The sequence below is a fragment of the Ornithorhynchus anatinus genome, chromosome X5 (genome assembly GCF_004115215.2).
Source record: "Ornithorhynchus anatinus isolate Pmale09 chromosome X5, mOrnAna1.pri.v4, whole genome shotgun sequence".
In the NCBI taxonomy this organism is placed as follows: domain Eukaryota; kingdom Metazoa; phylum Chordata; class Mammalia; order Monotremata; family Ornithorhynchidae; genus Ornithorhynchus; species Ornithorhynchus anatinus.
This window is the reverse complement of record NC_041753.1, coordinates 60,934,197-60,953,835: the sequence shown is the minus strand read 5'-3', so window position 1 is coordinate 60,953,835 and position 19,639 is coordinate 60,934,197. Positions and strand designations below refer to the sequence as shown.

At 45.2% G+C, this 19,639-nt stretch overlaps 1 protein-coding gene across 6 annotated transcripts in view; it reads left to right on the top strand.

The window, feature by feature from the left end:
* Window positions 1-19,639, top strand: part of TRPM6 (transient receptor potential cation channel subfamily M member 6) — a 143,246-nt gene that overhangs the window by 20,977 nt on the left and 102,630 nt on the right. For 4 of the 6 annotated variants that reach the window (XM_029055530.2, XM_029055526.2, XM_029055525.2 and 1 more), the window contains exon 1: window positions 10,314-10,624. The exons of the other annotated variants lie outside the window; for them this stretch is intronic. Coding sequence is in view for 3 of the 4 variants with exons in the window: in XM_029055526.2 (XP_028911359.1) it covers window positions 10,607-10,624 (18 nt within the window). In the remaining variant the exon portion in view is untranslated. Of the gene's footprint in view, window positions 1-10,313; window positions 10,625-19,639 lie in introns of those variants that run through there. 6 annotated transcript variants of the gene reach the window in all.

Sequence of the window (19,639 nt, the reverse complement as noted above, 5' to 3'; positions counted from 1 at the left end):
TTTATTCACCCTTCCCTCAGTCCCACAGCACTAATGTACATATCCATAATTTCTTTATTTATATTAATGTCTGCCTCCCCCTCCAGACTGTAAGCTTGTTGTGGGCAGAGAACATGTCCACCAACTCTGTTATAGTGTACTCTCCCAAGCTCTTAGTACAGTGCTCTGCACACAGTAAGCACTCAGTAAATAAGACTGATTGGTTGCTTGGTTGATTTTACTTTAATATCTGCCCCACTCAGAAATGCTAAATACAGTGGGGATGCAACACCTGTTCTCCCTCTCCTGTAGACTGTGAGCTCCTTGTGGGACAGGGATTGGGCCTGACCTGATTATCTTGTATCTATCCCATTACTTAGTACAATGCTTGGAACATAAGAAATGTTTAACAAATACAATTAATAATGGTATTTGTTAAGTGCTTACTATGTGCCAGGTACTGTACATTGTGCTGGGGTGGATACAAGCAAATCATGTTAGACACAGTTCCTGCCCCACATGGAGCTCACGGTCTCAATCCCCATTTTACAGATGAGGTAACTGAGGCCCAGAGAAGTGAAGTGATTTGCCTAAGGTCACACAGCAGACAAGTGGTGAAGCTGAGATTAGAATCCATGAAGCAGCGTGGCTCAGTGAAAAGAGCATGGGCTTGGGAGTCAGAGGTCATGGGTTCAAATCCCAGCTCAGCCACTTGTCAGTTGTGTGACTTTGGGGAAGTCACTTAACTTCTCTGGGCCTCAGTTACCCCATCTATAAAATGGGGATTAAGACTGTGAGCCCCACATGGGACAACCTGATCATCTTGTATCCTCCCCAGTGCTTAGAACAGTGCTTTGCACATAGTAAGCACTTAAATGCCATTATTATTATTATTATTATTATTATGACCTTCTGACTCTCAGGCCCATGCTGCTTCTCAAATACAATGAATATTCTTCTTCTTCTTCTAGAAGGTAGATATTTTATAAATGGGGATTAATATTCGTTGGCAAAGGTGCTGAATTATATCTAACTTAAACAAAACTTCTGTTTCCAGACTCTCAGCTAAGGTTTCAGATGGATCCTTCCTTTCACTGAATTGTATAATTTCTTATTGATATTTCACAACCAAATCTTGTTTCTATACAGTCTTGCAAAGCTTCCTGAAGAAGTAAACAAATGGGAGTGAGAGAGGGCCATAAAGAAAAATGTCACTGATAGGAAAAGTAGAAAATTAACCAGCTCTCTTTAAAACTCATTTCAAGAATCTCAGGATCATAGTCCAGAGGCCTGTTTAGGAGCTTCGTGGAAGATGGAAGATTTAGTTAGAACCCTTAATCTAGGTCTTGATTTATTCCTCTCTCTTAGTTTTAGAAAAGAATAAGAAAGTGAGGATTCTTCCAACATTGTCTCCTGTTCATTCCTCGTCTCTAATTCCCTTCTTCCAAATCTTTTCCTTTTTTCTATCTTTCTCAAATCTTTTCCATTTTGTATCTTGCTCATAACTTTTCCTTTTTCTATCTTCCTCAAAACTTTTCTTTTAGGGTCATTTTGTCTTTCCTCTCGGAGGCTCAAAATTTGAGGGTTAGTGGTGAATGTGATCTGTTGAGATCTCCAGTCAGGCCAGAGAGCAGGACCTTGTGTGAGGGACTGATATGGAGATAGAGCAACCCATATCTCTCCTTTTCCATTAACTTCCATCTTCTGGTTGGCAGCATCAGAGTGATCAAACATCCTTTGAGGCCACTTATTATTTCAGAGTGGGGATAACAGGTCACTGGATGGGAGGTGAGAGGTATGCAGTTCATTTGCAATTCTGACAGGTTTTGGACTCATCGAGTAATCTTGGGCAAGCTTTGGGGCTCAGTTTTCCCATCCCTTTGGCAATAATATTTTGTGGTTATCTGGCATTTAAAACATTTCACATATTTCATTTACCCTCACAAATTCTGTGAGAAAATGAGACAGATATCTCCCTCTCCCAATTTACAGATAGAGAAATCGAGGTCTCAGGACATTAATTTAGCCAAGGTCACCCCCACCCCCACATCTGACTGAGCTGGAACTCTAATTGAGGTCTCTCTATTACGTGTGTCATATCATTCCCATTAGTTTAGACTCTGCTGCTTTGGCTCTGCCCTGCCTAGAACAGGTATGGTGTGGCTCAAGGAAACAGAGATTTGAAAGTATTTCAAAGTCTTTAGAAGAAAGCTACTAAGATATGTAGGAGGGTACAGTGTAGTTCAGCACAGCAGGGTGTAGGGAGACATATGTGGAATGTGTACACCAATTCCATTCTATCGCACTCCCCTAAGTCCTTAATATAGTGCTCTGTACATAGTAAGTGCCCGAAAAATACCACTGATTGATTAGATTCAGGTAATATAGTGTACACAGATTAGAAAGGAACTAGGTGATGGGGAAAGGTGGTGATATGTGAGCAAATATGTATTTTACCTTTTAAATATCTGTTCGATTGTCAGCTACTTCATTCATTCAATCATATCTGTTGAGCACTTACTGTGTGCAGAGCATTGTACTAAGCACTTGGGAAGTACTTGAGGGCAGAGATCGTGTCTACTAACTCGCCACGTCCCAGCTCTCCCTCGGAATTGGGGGCTTTGAGAAGCAGCACGGCATAGTGGATAGAGCACAGGCCCGGGAGTCAGAAGGTCATAGGTTCTAGTCCCGGCTCTACCACTTGTCTACCGGGTGACCTTGGGCGAGTCACTTCACTTCTCTGTGCTTCAGTGACCTCATCTGTAAAATGGGGATTGAGACTGTGAACCTCACGTGGGACAGGGACTGGGTCCAATTCAATTTGCTTGTATCCGCCCAAGTGCTTAGTACAGTGCCTGACACGTAGTAAGTGCTTGACAAATACCATCATTATTTTCATTATTACTCTCCCAAGTACTTACTATAGTGCTCTGCAGACAGTAAGTGCTCAATAAATACGACTGGTGGATCGACTGATGGATTGAAGAGTAGACAGATAAAAAGGGCAGGGAAGAGAGAGGAGAATCTATGTGAATGGACACCCGGTAGAAGAGAATTGGGATATCTGGTAGGCAGAAATGAGGTGGTGGTGTTTGGGTTTGGGGATGAGCTAAGGGCCAACATGTTAAAGGGCTCAGAGTAAAGACGGCTCACCCTGTAACAATCTATGAGAGGGAGGCAAAACTTGCCACAGGGGGAGATCTTTAAACTGAGCTAATTGGGAGATCTTAAACAGTTATTATTGTAACAATAATAACAATACGAGTGCCAGCCTGCAGAAGTGCTTGAGAATGCCATCTATACAAAGGCTGGGATACACCCATAATTGCTGACCATACCACTCACCGTATAGTCCAGACATGGGAGTCTTGGGCAAGAAGCACTGGTGAACAGTCTACCTCTCAGCAAATAAATGTCTCTCATTGTTCGAGGTAGCCAGTCAACACTCGAATGAAACCTAACTGCCGTGTAGAGGGCTAGAATGGGTAGGTGGGGCTCACACAGCAGGAAGAGGGTATTTGTTAGGTGCTTGTTGTGTGCCAAGCACTGTACTAAATGCTCGGGTAGATACAATGTAATCAGATCAGACTGTAAGCTCACTGTGGGCAAGGCACATGTCTACCAACTCTGCTGCATCGTACTCTCAAGTGCACACAGTAAGTGCTCAATACATAATAATAATAATAATAATGATGGTATTTGTTAAGCACTTACTATGTACCAAGTACTGTTCTAAGCACTGGGATAGATATAAGGTAACTAGGTTGTCCCACGTGGGGCTCACAAGTCTTAATCCCCATTTTACCGATGAGGGAACTGAGGCACAGAGAAGTGAAGTGAATTGCCCAAGGTCACAGAACAGACAAGTGGAGGAGCCGGGATTAGAACCCATGACCTCTGACTCCCAAGCCCGGGGTCTTTCCACTAAGCCACGCTGCTTCTCAGCTGCTTCTCAATCAAATACCATTGATCGATTGGTTGATGGATCAGACTCAGTTCCTGTCCCATATGGAGCTCACAATCTAAATAGACCCGAGTAGAGCAATAGACTGCAATGAGCTCAAAAGGTTATGGGGGTCATCCCCCCTTAGAGAGGGCACCTATCCCCTATAGCCACACATCCCATTGGCAGCCAAAGACTGAAAGTTTCCAGTCAGGGCTGAAGCACTGAGGTAGATCCAAGATCCTCAGGTCAGACGCAGTCCCTGTCCCACATGGGACTCACAATCTAAAGAGGTTCAATCCAGGACTGGGGGCCTCTGACTGTTGCTAACCTAGGTACCTCCCTCCCAGGACATCTTGGCGGTGGGACTAGAGGCCATCCTCTTCCCCCATCTCCACTCACCCAGCTGGACACACTGAGGAGGGAGCAGGGGAATGAGCAAAGCCAGGCAGGGGCAGAGAGAAGCATACTTGAAGGGAGGGGTGCAAAAATGGTCCCTCGCCCTGGGTGTGCAAATCGGGTGTTGTGTTCCAGCTGTATGTATGATGGGCATTCTTTCTGAGTAAAGGAATATATTTTTCTATTTAGCTAGGAAAATCTTTTAATGTTGCATTTCCTGGCTCCCCTATCTGTTGATGAATAGCAAAATTCTGAACAGAGGTGCAGGATTTGGAAAAGAGGAGTGCACTGAGATTGCACTGAGAATGGGGGCCTGTGGTTTCACACCAGGGGGGTGGAAATCCCACATTTTCTAATTCAAAGCAGAATAAATATCGGCTTTACCAAATTCACCTGGGGAGTCTTGCCCAGACGTCCCTATTCCCACAGGTTTCCTGGGCCCTCCCTGAAGGAGGAGGCCTGGGGAAGGAGAAGCCTCCTCCACCCTTCCTACTTCCACTGCTGCCACTTGCTCTCCTTCTACCTCATCCCAGCCCCTCAATCTTCGCAGCCCTGGGGATGAGCCAGAAGGGGTGTGGGTTTCTTTGCACTGGAGCTGTGGAGGTGGGGCGCGGGGAGTCCCGGAGAGAGGGGGGCACAGTGAGGCTGGCAGCAGTCAGTCAATTGTCTTTATTGGGCACTTACTCTGTGCAGAGCACTGTACTAAGCACTTGGAAGAGTACAGTACAACAAAATGACAGAAACGTTCCCTGCCCACAACGAGCTTACAAACTAGAGAGGAAGACAGGCATTACTCTAAATAAATAAAATTACAAATATGTGGGGAAGAAGGTCAGGGATGGGGAGGGAGGGATAAGTCTGGGGTGCAGAAAGCTGGGGCTTGCCTAGGGGAGGGGCATGGAGCTTTACCTAGAACAAGTGGAAAGGGCCCAAAGACAAAAACAGTAAAGATTCCCAAGGCCGCAAAAGTCCATCACCATGTGGGTAATTAACTAGTTGGACTAAAATTCAACTGTCTTCTCTTCAAATTTGGAGATGGCGGGAAGTTTAGGGATGCCTTAGTCCTTTTTCTTACTGAGGGATGGCTTTATCATCCTCATCATCAATAGCATTTATGAGAACCCACTGTCAATCAATCAATTGTATTTATTGAGTGTTTACTGTGAGCAGAGCACTTTCTTAAGCAAGTGGGAAAGTACCAAATAATTGGAAGGCCTGATTCCAGGCCTGGAACAAGAACAGGCTAATGTGGGTGTCAAAGACAGCAACGGTTACCGAGCCAACCACCTCCCTAGCCATAACACAGAGGCACAGCACTGGCACTGTGCTGTGGTCTCTTCAGTCATAAATGGGTCTTGCATGGGAAAACCCTATGCGGGCACTTTTCTATGTGCTGTGCTATTGCCCATCTACCAGCTCAACACACTCCCTGCTCCCCGGCCACATGACCGGCAGGGAAGAGACAGTGATGCTGCATAAGCCATTAATAATAATGATGATGGTATTTGTTAAGTGCTTACTATGTGCAAAGCACTGTTCTAAGCACTGGGGGAGATACAAGGTGATCAGGTTGTCCCACATGGGCTCACAGCCTTAATCCCCATTTTACAGATGAGGTAACTGAGGCCCAGAAAAGTTAAGTGACCTGCCCAAAGTCACACAGCTGACAAGTGGCAGAACCAGGATTAGAACCCATGACCTGTGACTCCCAAGCCCATGCTCTTTCCACTGAGCCACAGTGCTTCTCAAGCATTAAGGCTATCATCAGTTCTTCTATGCAGGTTTTAGGTTCTGAAGTCTCAGGACTGAGACTTATCCATTGTTCTTGATGGAAGACTATCATCATCATAATGGTATTTGTTAATAATAATAATAATAATAATGGTATTTGTTAAGCACTTACTATGTGCCAAGCACTGTTCTCAGTGCTGGAATAGATACAGGGTAATCAGGGTGGACATGGTCCCTGTCCCACACAGGGCTCACAGTCTCAATCCCCATTTTGGAGATGAAGTCACTGAGGCACAGAAGTTAAGTGATTTGCCTAAGGTCAGACAGCAGACAAGTGGCAGAGCCGGGATTAGAACCCACATCCTCTTTTTCTCAAGCCTGTGCTCTTGCCATCCACCTTCAGCATTAACAGATACACATATTCAGTGATTCATCTGGTCACTTCACCCCAACTCACCTCCTCCAAGAGGCCTTCCCAGACTGAGCTCCTCTTCTCCCTCTACTCCCTCTGCCACCCCCCCTTTACCTCTCCGCAGCTAAACCCTCTTTTTCCCCTTTTCCCTCTGCTCCTCCACCTCTCCCTTCCCATCCCCACAGCACTGTACTCGTCCGCTCAACTGTATATATTTCCATTACCCTATTTATTTTGTTAATGAATTGTACATCGCCTTGATTCTATTTAGTTGCCATTGTTTTTACGAGATGTTCTTCCCCTTGACTCTATTTATTGCCATTGTTCTTGTCTGTCCATCTCCCCCGATTAGACCGTAAGCCCGTCAAACGGCAGGGACTATATCTGTTGCCGACTTGTTCATCCCAAGCGCTTAGTACAGTGCTCTGCACATAGTAAGCTCTCAATAAATACTAATGAATGAATATACTGCTGTTACTAACCTTGTTCTTACTCCTGCTATGCCTACATGATTGACATCTGCTGCCCCACTAAGCCCACAGCCAGGATCATATTTTGGCACATAGTTGTGCTTACCAGAACAGTAAGCACTAAAATACCATCGACTGATTTGAGTGTTAAACTCAATACAGACCAGTGCTGCCAGAAGGTCCTGTCCAGTTCGAACTTCGCTTATGAACCAAATCTTTAAGAAGTGTGACCTAAATAACACTGTAGCATGACTTAGAGCCCCAGCCGATTTTCTCTTGACCAGAGGTCATTTCTTGGCACCGAATCCCCAGTTTTCTCTTCATCTAATAGTGCAGTTCAATAAAAGTTTTGAATGAGCCCAATTTCAAGAGTCCTTATATTCAAAATAATATCCAAGTCATCCACCTAATGAAAATAGGAATCTCATGAGGAGACCTAGTCCTCCCATCTATGAAGCCCACTACGTTAATAATAATAATAATGTTGGTATTTGTTAAGCGCTTACTATGTGCCGAGCACTGTTCTAAGCGCTGGGGTAGACACAGGGGAATCAGGTTGTCCCACGTGGGGCTCACAGTCTTAATCCCCATTTTACAGATGAGGGAACTGAGGCACAGAGAAGTTAAGTGACTTGCCCACAGTCACACAGCTGACAAGTGGCAGAGCTGGGATTCGAACTCATGAGCTCTGGCTCCAAAGCCCATGCTTTTTCCACTGCGCCACGCTGCTTCCCCTATGTTCAGCTCGTGGGTTTTATTATGGATTCTCAGACCTGACCTAACCTAAACTCCTAGACTGACCTAAAGGCGTTTGCTGCAATAAGCATCTTCTTGCTGTAATGGACCAAGACGCAGTCTTTGATGATGGGAACTTTATTTGATTGCCAGAAACAGCTTTCCAAGATGGCTATGCAAATTCCACCACCTTTCAACAAGAACATGATGACCTGCTGAAAATAGCATACGACTGTTTTGAGGGGCTAGAACCCTGACAGGTGAGAGCAAATCAGCCACTGGGAAACTTTTCTACTGTGTTGGACCCATCTTCCTTCATTTTGAGGACACTCGAGGAGAGCTGAGTTGGCTCCGGAAAACCCCTTCTTCTCAAGTTCCAATGAAACGAGGGGCACCATTGTCTGGAGCTGGTTTTGAGTCACTCAATGAGTGACCCAGGCTGGTGACCTGATGCAGCCAATTGATGGCCCTGGGCAGTTGGCAGGATTCTACACCTCTCGACATATGGGTTGAAAGGAATGTAAACCTGACCCAAAGAATTTCTCCCAAAGTGCAATGTAGTCAGGCAGCTAATGCAGTATTGATACTGACAGACATCAATGGTCACTATGACTCATGTACACAACTTTACACTAACCCAAACAAAAAGCAAAACGCATTACTGATATTGACAAATAGCCACAGACATTATGACTAGTGCACACAGCTTTACACTAACCCAAACAGAAACAACAACACAAAACCCCACAGATGTTTTCTCTGCCTGGACTGCAGATGTAGCCTAAAAGCTAATGTCCAATAGTGATTGGATTAATTCGAGTTATCTATCACAACACACCAGAAGTCACGGTGGAACTCGGGGGGCAAAACGACTTAGCTTATTAGTAGTAGATTATGAGAAGCAGCATGGCTCAGTGGAAAGAGCCCGGGCTTTGGAGTCAGAGGGCATGGGTTTGAATCCCGGCTCTGCCACCTGACAGCTGTGTGACTGTTGGCAAGTCACTTAACTTCTCTGTGCCTCAGTTACCTCATCTGTAAAATGGGGATTAAGACTGTGAGCCCCACGTGGGACAACCTGATTCCCCTGTGTCTACCCCAGCGCTTAGAACAGTGCTCGGCACATAGTAAGCGCTTAACAAATAACATTATTATTATTATTATAATGGATTTATTCATTTTATATTTTATAGAAACTATAACATTATCCACAGGGCCTCATACTCTGATTCAAGCAGTGTGAGATATGGCCTGCCCTTCAAAAGAAGTTCAATTTACTTAACAAGAGGATATGTGTTGGGAAAATCAATTGGTTTCCAACCATATTTCACCTGTGGTGTGAAAGCATCCTTACGTTGCTGTTACTACTACTACTAGTAGTAGTAGTGAGAAGCAGCGTGGCTCAGTGGAAAGAGCATGGGCTTTGGAGTCAGAGGTCATGGGTTCAAATCCCAGCTCTGCCACTTGTCAGCTGTGTGACTTTGGGCAAGTCACTTAACTTCTCTGTGCCTCAGTTACCTCGTCTGTAAAATGGGGATGAAGACTGTGAGCCCCACATGGGACAACCTGATTCCCCTGTGTCTACCCCCGTGCTTAGAACAGTGCTCGGCACATAGTAAGCACTTAACAAATACCAACATTATTATTATTATTACTACTAATTACTGTACTTGTTAATAGCTTATTATTTACCAATCACTCACTGTATTAAGAGCTGGGGTAGAGATAAGACATTGGACACATTCCCTTGTCCCACACGGGGGCTTTCACGGTCTAAATAGAAGAGAGTAGGATTTAAATAATAATTACGGTATCTGTTAAGGGCTTACTATGTGTGAGGCCCTGGATCCGGTGAGCCCGGACCTTCCCAGAGAGTCGAGCAAGCTGTGCTGGTGACAAGCGGTGGCAACCCACCGACCCCCTTTAGTACGCTTAATACGGTGCCTGGCACATAATAATAATGTTGGTATCTGTTAAGCGCTTACTATGTGCCGAGCACTGTTCTAAGCGCTGGGGGAGATACAGGGTAATCAGGTTGACCCACGTGAGGCTCACAGTCTTAATCCCCATTTTCCAGATGAGTTCACTGAGCCACAGAGAAGTGAAGTGACTTGCCCACAGTCCCACAGCTGACGAGTGGCAGAGCCGGGATTCGAACTCATGACCTCTGACTCCCAAGCCCAGGCTCTTTCCACCCGGGCCACGCTGCTTCCATAGTAAGCACTTAACAAATTTCATCATCATCATCATTATTACTGCAAATGCCTTAGATGCGGTGGTGGCAAGTAAATCGGTTTTTGAGAGAGGGTTCGGGTCCTCCTACCACAGTAGGCTGCCCGTGCCATAAACCTCCCATAACTGGTCAGTACTGACATTCCCTCTAGACCGTGTCCAGCTCGATTTGCTCGTAACCGCCCCCCTCCTCTTCCAGGCGCCTAGTTCAGTGCCCGGCACATTGTAAGGGCTTAAGAAATTTCATCATCATCATTATGATTATTACCGTAATCTCCTTGTGGGCAGGGAACCCGCCTATCAGCTGTTCTATTGTCCTCTCCCAAGCGCCGTGGGCGGGGATTGTGCCCGTTCGACGTTCCGTCGTTCTCTCCCAAGCGGTTGGTCCAGCGCTCTGCACAGAGTCAGTGCCCCGTACAGACGATGGATTGAAAGAGGCGTTGCGCCCACAATAAGCCAGTGGCTGATTGCTGACCTTGTGGACTGGCTTTGAGGGCCCACCGGGAGGGAGCTCGAGGGGGTGAATTGCGAGAGGCGACCGGCGGCTCTGCCCGGGTGGAGGGAAGGAAGAAGGTCCGGTCCGGCTCGGTTCGGCTCGGCCCGGCCCGTGGAGGAGCCGAAGGCGCAGGGGCTGCCCTGGGCTCGCCCGACCGAGGCCCGGCGTCGCCCCCTCTTCCACCCCTTCTCCAGCCGAGGGCGAGTGACGCGATGAGAGTTCAGCTCAAGGTAGACGGGGGGCGGCGGGGCGGGGAGGGGGCCAGGAGGGGCGGCGGCGACGGCCCGAACGGCGCGCGGGTTGCGGGGCGGCAGGTGATGATTCCCCTCGCCTTCCCCCCCCGTCCTCCCCCCAGCCCCGTCGCTCTTCTGGAAGCTCCAACTTTGAATGAAGGGAGTCGACGGGGCAGGTTGCGGCGGGACGGGCGGGGGTCTCGGGGGTGGGGGCGAGGGGGCGAGGGAACGGGGTCGGGAGAGGGGAATGGGGGAAAAGGGACGGAAAGAACGGTTCGGCTGCAACAGCGGCGGGATCGGATTTAGCTCTGATCCCGGGGAGGGGGAAACCTAGCACTTTGGGTTTTCTAAAGCGCTTTCGCGTTGCTCATCTCATATTCCCCTCCCCCAAACTCCTGGGAGGGAGGCGGAGGCAGGAATCATCGCTCCCCTCTTAGGGATCGTCCCTCTCGATTGCTGCATTGTACTTTCCAAGCGCTCAGTACGGTGCTCCGCACACAGTAAGCGCTCAATGTGAGCCCCGTGTCGGGCAGGGATTGTCTCTGTTGCCGAATCGTACATTGCAAGCGCTTAGTACAGTGCTCTGCACACCGTAAGCCCTCAAATACGATTGAATGAATGAATAAGTGAGGAGATAGAGGCCTGGGAAGGTTGAGTTTATGTAGGTTAAGAGTTGGCAAAGTTGGGATTGGAACCTAGAACTTCTAACTCTCCTACCCTTTCGATTACATCACGTACTCCTGGACGGTATTTCTATACTTAGGTCCCATCAGAAGAGAACACTGCCCACTTAATATCTATTTGCAGTAATTTAGTTCACCTCAAAGACCTCACATCCTGTGCTTTGGATTTTTAGAGCACCTTTCCTCTGAAAAACTCGAGGTGTGAAAGATGAAAACGAAACCCAGATTTAATAATGGCATTCTTTAAAGGACTGTTTGGTTTATCTTCCTGCCTGTTTTCATCTTTCCCTAAAGAAACCCAATCCTGTGATGAAAGCACCCGATCGATCAATCGTACTTATTGAGCACTTTCCGTGTGTAGATCACTGTAAAAAGCTGCTTTTGGGAGAGTATAACAGAGTTGGTAGACAGGTTTCCTGCGCACATTGAGCTCACGTAAAAGTTTCTTCAGTATTCACTACCCGGCTTTGAGTTGTGTCGGTCTATGCGGTTTACATACTTCTGTATCAAGCAATGGCGTTTATTGAGCACTTACTGTTTGCAGAGCACTGTATTAAGCACTTGAAGTAGTTCATTAAAGTAGACATGATCCCTGCCCTTAAGGAGCTTATAGTCTAGTGGAAGACACAGATACTTAAATGAATTTCATGTAGGGGAAGCATCCCCTCTCAGGATGGCACCTGGAGTTTCCAGTGCTCTACCAGTCTCGGTTATGGGAGGGAGATTCAAGCAGAGACATACCCCATTCCATTCCTAGCTTGGACAGTGGCTAGCCAGTGGAAGACAGTCTGCTACAAGTCAGAACTCACCTGTGCTGGGCAGCAGCAGCATGGGAGAGAGTCGAGGGCAGAGACTCAAGTTGACTGCAGAGAAGGAGGCATAGGTAAAACACTTCCATATTTTTACCAAGAAAACTCTATGGATACACTGCCAGAAAGATTGCAGGTGGAGAGTGGGGTGTTTTTTGGGCAAGTCACTTGACTTCTCAGTGCCTCAGTTACCTCATCTGTAAAATGGGGATTAAGACTGTGAGCCCCATGTGGGACAACTTGATTACCCTGTGTCTACCCCAGCGCTTAGAACAGTGCTTGGCACATAGTAAGCGCTTAACAAATACCAACATTATTATTATTATTATTGTGTTCTGGGAGAGATGTGTCCATGGAGTTGCTGTGGGTCGGAGACGACTCCATGGCATGAGACAAGACAAGGGGAAGGAACGGAGTATAAAGATTAGTGCTATGGAGTGGCGTGAGTCCCTAAGTGCTTAGGGGGTTAGGACTCAAGTGCATAATATGGAGGAGAAGGATGGGGAGATGAGAGAGAAATCAAGAAAGGCGATGCCATTTTAGTAGGACTTTGAAGCCAGAAAGACCTGTCAGATGTGAAGTGGGAGGTTGCTTCAGGTAGAATGGAGGGCTGGAGTGAGCAAGGGGTTGACAGCAATCAATGGCTTTTATTGAGCTCCTATTGTGTGCAGAGCACCGGACTAAGGGTTTGGGAGAATACAATAGACACCATCCCTGCTCTCAAGGAGCTTACAATCTAGTAGACAGTAAAGAAGACAGAGAGCGAGGCACAGTGAGTAGGTTGATATTAGAGGAGTAAAGTGTGCAGGCTGGGTTGTAATGGGAGAGGAGCGTGAATAAGCAGTGGGGGAAGAGAGCTGATGGAGTGCCTTAGAGCCACTAGTTAGGAGCTTCTTGATGCAGAGGTGAACTGGAGGTTTTTGGAGTTTTTTGAGTGAGGTGATGTAAGCAGAACAATGAATGGGTAGATGATGAATGAGTAAATGATATGGGAGATATACAAAAGGATCATGCTGTTGCTTAGAATGATTTCATATCGGTAGATTAGAGTTGTTTGTTTCTAAAAGTAATTATAACAATTATTATTATCGTTATGCTATGTGGAAAGCACTGTTTAGGAGAGATAAAGATAATCAGGTCAGACACGGTCCCTGTCCCGGGGGGGGGGGGGGGGTTCATAGTCTAGGGGGAAGAACAAGTACCGAATCTTAAGAGTGGGATCTAGTGGATAGATCATGGGTTATGGGAGTCCTAGGGCCTAGCTTTGACACTGGCCCTCTGTGTACCCTGAACAAGTTCCTTAACCTCTCTGGGCCTCAATTTCCTCATTTGTAAAAATGGGAGGAATACTTCCTGCCTTTCCCTATCTCACAAGGATGTTGCAAGGACAAAATTAAGATATGTGAAAGGGCTTTGGAAAATGAACACATTATTATCTAATAGTTACGATTCAAGAAGGCTTGGAAACAGTAACTGATCCAAGCACTTACCATATCGTGCCTTGACTACTACAGCAGTCTCCTTACTGACCTTGGCGCCTCCTGTCTCTCCCCACTCCAGTCCATAGTTCATCACTTTGCTGTGCCGATCTTTTTTTTCTAAAAAAAAGTTTAGTCCACATCTCCCCACTCCTCGAGAACCTCCAGTGGTTGCCTGTCCACTTCCACGTCAAACAGAAACTCTTTACCATTGGCTTTAAAGCGCTCAATCACCTTTCCACCTTCCTATCTTACCTCGCTGTTTTCCTACTACAACCCAGCATGCTCGCTTTGCTCCTCTAATGCCAACCTACTCACTTTACTTCCATCTTGTCTACCTCACAACATCCTGTCTCTAGCCCGGAACTCCATCCCCCTTCATATCTGACAGACCACCACTCTCCCCACTTTCAGTATCTTATTAAAATCACATCTCCTCCAAGAGGCCTGCCCCAACTAAGACCTCATTTCCCCTCCTCCGTCTCCCTTCTGCGTCACCCTGGCACTTGGATTTGTATCCTTTGAGCATTTGATATTCACCCCCATCCTCAGCCCCAGGACTTGTGTACATGTCCGTACACAGAGAAGCAGCGTGGCTCAGTGGAAAGAGCATGGGCTTTGGAGTCAGGGCTCATGAGTTCGAATCCCAGCTCTGCCACTTGTCAGCTGTGTGACTGTGGACAAGTCACTTCACTTCTCTGTGCCTCAGTTCCCTCATCTGTAAAATGGGGATTAAGACTGTGAGCCCCATGTGGGACAATCTGATTCCCCTATGTCTACCCCAGCGCTTAGAACAGTGCTCGGCACATAGTAAGCGCTTAACAAATACCAACATTATTATTATTATTAATTTATTTTAATGTCTGTCTTCCCTCTGGACTGTAAGCTTCTTGTGGCCAGGGAACATGTATACCAACTCTGTTATGTCATACTCTCCCAAGTGCTTAGTACAGTGCTCTGCACACAGTAAGCGCTCAATAAATATGATTGATTGAATCACCGGAGAAAAGTATTATGCAGTGAAAAGCATATCGGAAGGGATATGAAAGACTTCTTGACATACCAGAAATTCACACAACATGAAAAAAAAATCAGTTAAAAAGAAACATCACTAATAATGTAGTAATAAAAAAATTCAATCCACTTCTATGGGGAAGTGAGAAGTGAAACTCCTAAATAATGCTCCTGAACAGCAGATTTCTGAAAGTTATTTATGGCACAGTATTCTAATCTGTGGTTCCTGAATCTCACCCCTGCAGCACTTTAGCTCTGTTTCCTTGACATCCTGAAAGGTTAAGGATGTTAATCAGTCAGTCAATCATATTTCTTGAGCGGATACTGTCCAGAGTACTGTACTAACCTCTTGGGAGAGTACAATATAACAATAAACAGACACGTTTCCTGCCCACAACGAGCTTACCTCCTCAAAAGTTAGACCCTTTCCCAGAGTGGCCAGAGTTTCCCAGTTGGCATGTGGCATTAGGGTGATGAGCTTTTGGTTGTCAACTTACCCAGTTGCAGGGAACACGGTCCAGATGCCCAGCTGCAGGAGAGGTGGTCCCTTTAAAAGGACACGGCATTCTCCCTTGGGGCTGCGTTGTGCTTAGAGCATAGGTCTGGCTGACAGGTAGGTCCTCTGCAGCGATTTCTCTCTTATTTTGAAGGAGTGTAGTCTTGAGCACCCCCAGAGTTTGTAGTTCTTCAAAAAGGCAAGAAAGGCTGCTCGTGGACTTCCAGATATGCTTCCAGCTATCCCTGGAATTGCATTAATCAGTCAATTCATCAGTGGTATTTATTGAGCTCTGGTTCTAATCCCACTGTGGGTTGGAGACGACTCGACAAGCGTAAGACAAGATTCATTTGAAAATTAAATAGATACACATCTGAAGGTAAGAAGGAGCGTGGCTCAGTGGAAAGAACCCGGGCTTGGGAGTCAGAGGTCATGGGTTCTAATGCCGCCTCCGCCACTTGTCAGCTGTGTGGCTTTGGACAAGTTATTTAACTTCTCTGTGCCTCAGTTACCTCATCTGTAAAATGGGGATTAAAACTGTGAGCCCCATGTGGTACAAGCTGATCACCTTAGAGAAGCAGCGTGGCTCAGTGGAAAGAGCACGGGCTTTGGAGTCAGAGGTCATGGGTTCGAATCCCAGCTCGGCCACTTGTCAGCTGTGTGACGGTGGGCAAGTCACTTAACTTCTCGGTGCCTCAGTTACCTCATCTGTAAAATGGGGATTAAGACTGTGAGCCCCACGTGGGACAACCTGATTCCCTTGTGTCTACCCCAGCGCTTAGCACAGTGCTCGGCACATAGTAAGCACTTAACAAATACCAACATTATTATTATTATTACCTTGTATCCCCCCAGCACTTAGAACAGTGCTTTGCACATAGTAAGTGTTTAACAAATGCCACCATTATTATTGTGGTGTGCAGAGCACTGTACTAAGCACTTTGGAGACTACAATGCAGTAGAGTTGGTAGCTCAAAAGGCACTTACAGTTTAGAGAGGAAGACAGACACTAAAATAAATTACAAAGGGGGAAATGGCAGAATATAAGGATACTATATGTATGTATACATGCTACATATACATATATATATATATTCAATTGTATTTATTGAGTGCTTACTGTGTGCAAAACACTGTACTAAGTGTTTGAGAGAATACAATATAACAACAGATTCCTGCCCACAATGAGCTCACAGTCTGGGTGGGGAGAGAGACATTAATATAAATATATATATATATATGCATATGCACATATATTTCCAGAAGCTCTCAGGAAATTTTAAGAGAAGCAATAATTCCGGTACTCCTGTTCTAATTTAAGGCTTTAAAGATTAAGATCCTGAGTAGAAGAATGTTGTATGTGGTGGATATTAAAGCAATGTCTTCAATTCAGTCGTATTTATTGAGTGCTTATTGGGTGCAAAGAACTGCACTAAGTGGTTGGGAGAGTACACTGTAACAAAAAAAAGACACATTCTCTGCCCCCAAGAATTGAAAGCACTCCTTTCAGTAACTTCTTTTCAGTAAATACTTTGATACTCATCCCATCCCCAGCCCTACAGGACTTATATACGTATCTGTATATTCTACTATCTTCTCTATCTATAATTTATTTTAATCCCTGTCTCCCCCACTAAATTGTAAGCTCCTTGTGGGCAGGGATCGTGTGTGCCAACTCTAATGTATTGTACTCTCCCAAGTGCTTAGTACAGTCCTCTCTACATAGTAAACCCTCAAGAAATACCACTGATTGATTGATCAATACCTTTAAGAAAAGTCCTTTAAAAATAGCTGTGGCAAAATTCATTCTGCGTCAGGTAGATGTTGCTTTCTGACAGGGAGTTTTTGTTTATGGAGGAGCCAAGCATAAACATAACTACAGATGGAGTAATCAGAATAAATACTCAGACAATTGAATAAACATATAACACAGTGCTGAGAATGGCTTTAAATTAAGTACGAGTGCTAGAGGTGGTCGATCGGTTGATACAACTTAGAGTGCTGGGAATTAACTGGAGAAGACTCGGAGGAGGTGGGAATTCAGAATGTTTCGATTGCGGGAGTGGCCGTGACCTATTGGATTTGGGAAAAGAGGGAGTTCCAATTCAAGGAAACAGTGTGATGAGGAGATGGAGACAGGAGGGTTGAGAGTACAGTTAGAAGATTGGCTTGTGAGGAACGAAGTGAGCGAGTTCATTCATTCATTCAATAGTATTTATTGATCGCTTACTATGTGCAGAGCACTGTACTAAGCACTTGGAATGTACAAATCGGCAACAGATAGAGACAGTCCCTGCCCACTGATGGGCTTACAGTCTAATCGGGGGAGAATGGAGAGTAGTGGTTGAAGAGAGCAGATATCTAGATATTCAACTTATTATCAATTGTACTTTTGCATATTTTTCTATTATATTTTGAGGAAGTGATTTTTTTTTTTACCTGCTGAGTTGCAACAATAGGTTGCCTTAGCTACTTGTGTTTGGGCTTGGTGCATGCCTTTTTTTTTTTTTCCTCTGCCACATCTTTTAGAGTTGGACAATGCCATTTTGGTAACTCCCTTGTTAAGCCACTTAAAGTTTCTCCCCTGTCACCTTTCTGTAGCCAGAATACATTCCCTCTCATCTCACTATTGAAGGAAACTCATTCAGTGGCTTCAGTAGTACATCTTGTGAGAAAGAGAAGCAGCGTGGCTCAGTGGAAAGAGCACGGGCTTTGGAGTCGGAGGTCATGAGTTCGAATCACAGCTCTGCCACTTGTCAGCTGTGTGACTGTGGGCAAGTCACTTAACTTCTCTGGGCCTCAGTTCCCTCATCTGTAAAATAGGGATTAAGACTGTGAGCCCCATGTGGGACAACCTGATTCCCCTATGTCTACCCCAGCACTTAGAACAGTGCTCTGCACATAGTAAGCGCTTAACAAATACCAACATTATTATTATTTAGAAAGAGACCGTCTTTATTTCCTGAATTGTATTAAAAGCATAAGGACTCTACAAAACATTTTCAGTGCTAAAAAACCAAGGATAACAGTAAGAAATGAATACCAGAACTTATATATAATTATTATTTGTTAAACGCTTAGTATGTGTCATAAACGCTGGAGTGGATACAAGTTAATCGGGTCGGACACAGTCCCAGTCCCACATGGGGCTCACAGTCTAAGTTAACTAGCTATCTGTACTAACAGTGATTACCATTCAGGTGGTCAATTACTGGCAAACAATATCAGGATTTCACTTACCATACTACCCTCCCCTATTCTATCAGAAGCTCCCCACTATGTTTCTTATTATCAAGTGAAGGATGAAGAACAGTTTACTACATATTGTGCACTCTGGTTTTAACATAAATCCTTTTTCACTACAAAATACTTTTGAGGTAAGATTGGGTTTTGTGCATATCCTCAATATGATGTATAATACATTCATGGGAAGGCTTTTATCTCAGAAATATCTAAAATTTGTTGCAGGCCATTTTCATTATTTGCACTCTCGCCTCTTGACCTCTTGTCAGTTTGCTTTCTTCTCACAAGTTTATCTGCATTACACAAATGTAATCGCTTCTAGGAAGAGGGTGTAGAGCACCCAGATTTCCTGTAATTCACAGTTCCTTTGGGCCCAGAGGAGAGGGCTTTTACTAAAAGTGCAGAACTGATTGTTCAAGAGCCATGATTAGTTCCAGAAGTTTCTTCACACTCTTTGATTCCTGCAAAGTAGTCTTGAAAAGTTTTGGAAAATCAGGAATCCTATAGGGTTCTCACAGATGGTTTCTTCCCTTTACCAGGGTAATCATCCATCCTGCTTCCCCACTGCCTCCCCCTGTTACCCGACCTACCCCAGCACTTCTGTACAAATCTTTAAATTCTGTTGTTTCTCCCCAGCTGTAATTTATTCTAGTGTCTGCCAGCCTCATTAGATTGCAAGCTGAGAACAATGATTGTGCTTATTCACTCTATCATACCCTCCCAAGTGCTTAGTACAGGGCTCTGCACAGATTAAGAGCTCAAAAACTACTCTAGATTTTTAAAAAAATGGTATCTGTTAAGCACTTACCATGTGTCAGGCACTGTACTAAACACTAGGGTAGATACAAGGTAACGGAGTTGGACACAGTCCATGTCCCACAAAGGGCATACAGTCTTATTCCCCATTTTGCAAATGAGGTAACTGAGGCACGGAGAAGTAAAGTGATTTGCCCAAGGTCACACAGAAGAGTCAGGATTGGAAGCCAAGTCCTTCTGACTTCCAGGCCCGTGCTTTAACAACTAGGCCATGCTGCTTCCCCAGGTGGTGGTTGTTGTCTTGCTGCAAGGGTGTTTTTGTAAAGGAGACCATCCAAAGGGTCAGGATCTAAAGTATAAGAATAATCAGTTGTATTATTTATTAAGTAGTTACTATGTACCAAGGATTGGGGTAGATACAAAAGTTATCAGTTCAAATACAGTCCCTCTCTCTTAAGGTGATTGCAGTTGTAGAAATAGCAAGAACTGGCATCTTATCCCCATTTTAGAGCTGAGGAAAGTGAGGCACTTAA